The 5,000-nt window shown below is 41.9% G+C and overlaps 1 protein-coding gene across 2 annotated transcripts in view; it reads left to right on the top strand.

Moving 5' to 3' along the window:
* The window catches only part of cntln (centlein, centrosomal protein), a 174,971-nt gene that overhangs the window by 118,485 nt on the left and 51,486 nt on the right, over positions 1-5,000 (top strand). For both annotated transcript variants that reach the window (XM_079499232.1, XM_079499231.1), the window contains exons 19-20: positions 613-816; positions 3,407-3,504. In XM_079499232.1, the coding sequence (XP_079355358.1) occupies positions 613-816; positions 3,407-3,504 (302 nt within the window). The remainder of the gene's footprint in view (positions 1-612; positions 817-3,406; positions 3,505-5,000) is intronic.

Below are 5,000 nucleotides of genomic sequence, written 5' to 3'. Positions count from 1 at the left end.
TCTCACAGTCCTTATCGCTCCTTTATAAAAGTTACATTGAAATGCATGGGAATGGTATCACTTTTGACTGGTTTATGAGCAGGTGCAGACTATATCATTTTGAATAAGTTAGTTTACAGTTTATTTTGACTTTAACCCACCTGGTGACCCCTGGTGTCTGTACCATCAAAAGTACACCAATCACCGCTCATGCATGCAGCAACATGCAAGACATCGCAAAACCCTGGTGAAGTGAAACTTAAAAAGAGTGTGAAAGTAGAGAGTATGCATACAAAAAATGAACATTGTTCTTGTACAAGCACACAGTAACTTACTATCGATAGTTTAGGATTTGGCAAGGACGCCACATTGTTATTGGATTCTATAGGTGTTGTTTTTGGATAGTGGTAATTCCGCTTCAATGTTTATCATGATTGTGCAAGGAAACTAAACTGAATTGTAGTTAGTTAGTTACTGTAGCAGTGTGGCATATAACCAAATCATTCTCTCTCTCTCTCCAGAGTGGGATCGATAGTATAAATTCAGGTCTCCTGTCATTTGTTTGTTTGTATGTTGTTAGTGGCATTACAGTAAGCTATACCTCTGTCTATCCATGTCGATATGTGTGTACAGAAGCTGACCTGTGACCTGGCAGGCTTGGAGCAGCAGAAGAGGGTGCTGGAGATGGAGCTGGAGCAATGGAGACAGGTCAGACTGCCTCAGCCCACCCCACCACCACCAACTACAGAGAGCTGCAGCCAAGACAAGGCCATTCCTGACCCGGGCCCCCTCCAGGCCTTGGAGGCTGAGGTCAAACAGCTCCAGACCCGGCTGAAGGTCAGTGTTTGTTTGACTGGGATAAGAGTGGCATGGGGCACTGACCTGCTCGTCTTCACAGTAGGACCTCAGCGTTAGTGGAACTCGCCGAGTGTAGAAATGCAACCAAATGGACCAAATGGGTGTAATTGTGACCTTCCTCTTGGTTGTTTGATCTGTTGTCATAGTGTGATCCTGTTAACCTAACGGGTGACTTTGCTGCCGTGTGCTTTTGAGGGGATCATTATAATATTATTATTATTAGCTTCCCAATTTGTATAAAGCCAAATACACAGCAAAATCCAAACAAGGTGTTCATTTTATAAAAGTAAAAGTTTAATATTCATTTAACTCTGAGAGTGTGGAAATTAATCTTACAGCTCCATTGTGTTAAATATCAATATTTACTTATATTTATTATATTGTAGATATTGAGTATCAGCATTTTTGTCATTTTCAGAAGGCAAAGCTTGCCAATTTCAACATTGTCATTTAAATGTTTTGCTTTTATTTGAACCACACTGTTTGTCTCCTTCTTTCTCTCTCAATGGTGGCACAGCTTCACCTCCCATCGAACCTACCTCTCTCCCTCTCCATCTTTCCAATTTACACTTATCATCATCTGAAATTGTATGTGACTTCCGACACGAATTAGCCTGCTCTCATCATTTGATCATCCACGGGGCTCCTGTCAGGGAGATGAGAAACGAGGGGTAACGGGCAGAGACGGGCCCCCACGTCGAATGGGGGGAGGGGTATTGTGTTGACTGTGGTTACCGTGGCATTAAGGCCCCCACTCCCATCGTGAGCTCCTCCCCCTTCCGTCAGTGTCACCAGACAGATTGCTACAGTCATCACACACAGGCCCTACAAGTCATGTCAAGTGACATTAAGAGAGGGAGAAGTGCGGAAGTGAGCACAGCGGGGGTGGGGGGTGTTGGGGGGTTTGAGTGTGTGCGCTGTCAGAGTTCCCATCAGGGACACGCGGCTCACTTTAAACCAAAGGGAGCGCACGCACATTCACATATCTGTCTGTGTCATCATGATCACACGGCAGCCACAGGGCTCTCTGTCACAACTGTTTCAAAGTGTGTGTGTGTGTGTGTGTGTGTGTGTGTGTGTGTGTGTGTGTGTGTGTGTGTGTGTGTGCGCGCGCACGCGCACTTTTGCGCATGTGTAGATCTGCAAGTGACAAGAATGCCAATTCTGAAGGGAAAGCATGTATAAAGCTCTGTTAAATTAAGAATATAATCCCACAGTGCTGAGGGACACTGGTATTAACTAGGGGTGTAACGATATACATTTTAACAGCGAGAGATACATCACTGAACAGTTTTGTCCCAACCTGACCCTTTGGTGTGGTTTGGGCTTAACATGAACACAGAGAATGCACACATTTATCAATAGACCAAGTGTAGCGATATGGAATGGAAATGTAATTAAACCACTCTTTTTCCTTTTTCTTCTTAAAATTGCTAATTACAAAGCAAAGTGCTTAGTATTGATACAATTGATTATTTGCATTTCAAAACAATGCGATACAAAGACAAACGATACGATATGTTGAGTTTCCATTTCGATATAATTCTTGAAATTAAAATAGAATTTTCGATGCAGTTACTATATCGTTACACCCCTAGTATTAACCTATGAGGTGGGATTCCATGCAATGACACATAAAACATGCCGTAATACAGTAGAAGAATATCCAACGTATGAACCCATTTTATAAAAGATACTTTTTTCTTTCTTTTTTTTTTTACATTTTCTGGTTTTGAAAGGCTGTGTTGACTGATTTATATACAATGTATTTGCAGATACATTATGTCCTAAGTGGTGCACTGTAGTTCTGCAGTAATGCCATTATTACAACATATAGCACAATATTGCCACAGATTTTGAAAACATGTTATTTAGAAAACAATAGAGCATGAAAGAATAGAGTGCAAAAAAGTGCATATAGAGTACACTGTATTTGCTCCTATGTGCTTTTATCATATTGTTAATTGGGTTGGGGGGTAGGGCATTAAATTGCCGCTTCTCATTACTCTGCTCGTCCCGTCCAGGTCCGTCCATGTTAACCTCCTTTAGCACCTTGCACCCTCCTGCTGTACGCCTAATGAGGAGTCACACTGCGGCTGACCTGCTATCAGCCGGTGTCACAAAGCCCCCCCATGTCTTAATACACACACACACACACACACACACACGCACACACACACACACACACACACACACACACACACACAGGCACATAAATACATGCATAGCAAATTCACACACATTTCTGTGTACGTGTACCCTGTCCTCCCTTTTGCTTAGAAACCATCCCGCCACACACACGCACACACAATTAAACGCCCTTCTCTCCCTTTCTCGTTAATTGTCTCTTTTTCATTCACGTTTCCTCTGGCAGGTGTCTTTAGCCTCTTATACATTGTTTTTGTCTCACTCTCACTCCTTCCTTCTCTCCTGCTTGCGTGTGTGTGCATGTGTGTGTGTGTGTGTGTGTGTGTGTGTGTGTGTGTGTGTGTGTGTGTGTGTGTGTGTGTGTGTGTGTGTGTGTGTGTGTGTGTGTGTGTGTGTGTGTGTGTGTGTGTGTTCCTTGCAGAGTTCCAGTGCAGAGGCGACGAAGCAGGCTGCGGCTAACAAAGCTATACGCGCACAGCTCCTCGAGAGGGACGACAAACTCCGCCAGCTGCAGGACAAGTTAGACACGCACACACACATGCACACGCACACGCACGCACATACACACATGCACACACCACCTCTCACTCTACTCTTGTTTCCACTCTCCCGTACTAGGTTTTGTTTGGCTCTCCTCGTGCTTTTGTTTGTTGACGTTCCTTCATTGTGATGATCTGTCCTTTGGCTCTGTATCCATTTCTCTCTACTTGCAGTACCTGCTCTCCCCCCACTCTCTCTCTCTATCTCGGAGAATCATTTTATTTACTGACTGCAACAGCAGCTTTCCATTTGTCGTCGCATTCCAGTCCAGTGTTAATTTGGTACTGTATACTGTGCTGTGCTGACAACTGGATGGCATACGATTTTTGGCACTTATCACAGCAACTTACAAATGTGTAAATGACTTGACCCCTAGTTAACAAACAGCAGGGTAAATGGTCACGTAAATAATGAAAAGAAAACAATTAAGTGATACAAATAAATACAATACCAGGTAAATATCAAACATAGCGTCTATCTAAACAACATGGTATTTAAATTGCATAGCATCTGTGGAAAAGCAGAGGATGGAATATATTTATATCAAAATAACATACATTAATGTGAACAAATAATTAACATAGCATTAGAGCCCAGCCAATTCCGATTACGTTTAAAATGTCTTACATAGAGTACCGAAGTCCTGACGTCACTCCTACTACACCTGGGTCACAGCATTCTTTTTTGCATTGGAAATCCCATAGCATAGGCAAATCCCAGCGATTTTTAACGTCTGTTTGGAGAAAAGCTTAGTACTTTTTCACCATTAGTTGCTTCATATAATGTAATGTCGCCAGGGTGGTTTGTTTATTTTGTAAGTTGGAACACAGTTTTTATACGACCCGATCTAAGATTTCCGTATGGGAAATCCAATATGAAAAATAACGCTGTGATCCAAGGGGATAGCGCCCTCTAGCGGCAATGATGTCAGAGTGAGGCTTGAATTTAGGAGCAAACAAATAAAAATTGATAAAAAATATATTTGAAAAGAACTTAAATTATACAATACACAAGCAAACAAGTAAATTTAAAATACAAACACACTGAACTATGAGAAATGTTGAAAAATAATGTGAGCGTGTAGATCTGCTATTTGTGAACATTATTTGAAATGCTTCACCTACATTGACATACCCAAATTATGACGCCAGGTTAAAAGTGGTAAAAGGCTGAATAATATTGCCGATACCAATATCATCACACTAGTCAAATAAATAGCTGATATGTATGGATCAGGCTATAGGCCTAGTAAAGCTACAGTATATGGACAGTGCAGAGACATAGATTATACTGTACATGTACACGTATGACTTAAATCAAACCAAATGGGCCCTCGCGGGTCAGTTTACTGATACCAAATGAACCCATTGGCTTCCATTACACTGTCAGAGTTATTTTACATTATCCTCTCTCTCTTTCCATATCTCTCTCTCTCTCTGTGTATGCTCTGCTGTCTTTGCAGTTCTCATCTGCTG

This window comes from Electrona antarctica (genome assembly GCF_951216825.1).
Source record: "Electrona antarctica genome assembly, chromosome: 4".
Lineage (NCBI taxonomy): Eukaryota > Metazoa > Chordata > Actinopteri > Myctophiformes > Myctophidae > Electrona > Electrona antarctica.
The sequence above is the reverse complement of the archived record's forward strand: the minus strand, read 5'-3'. Positions and strand labels throughout refer to the sequence as shown.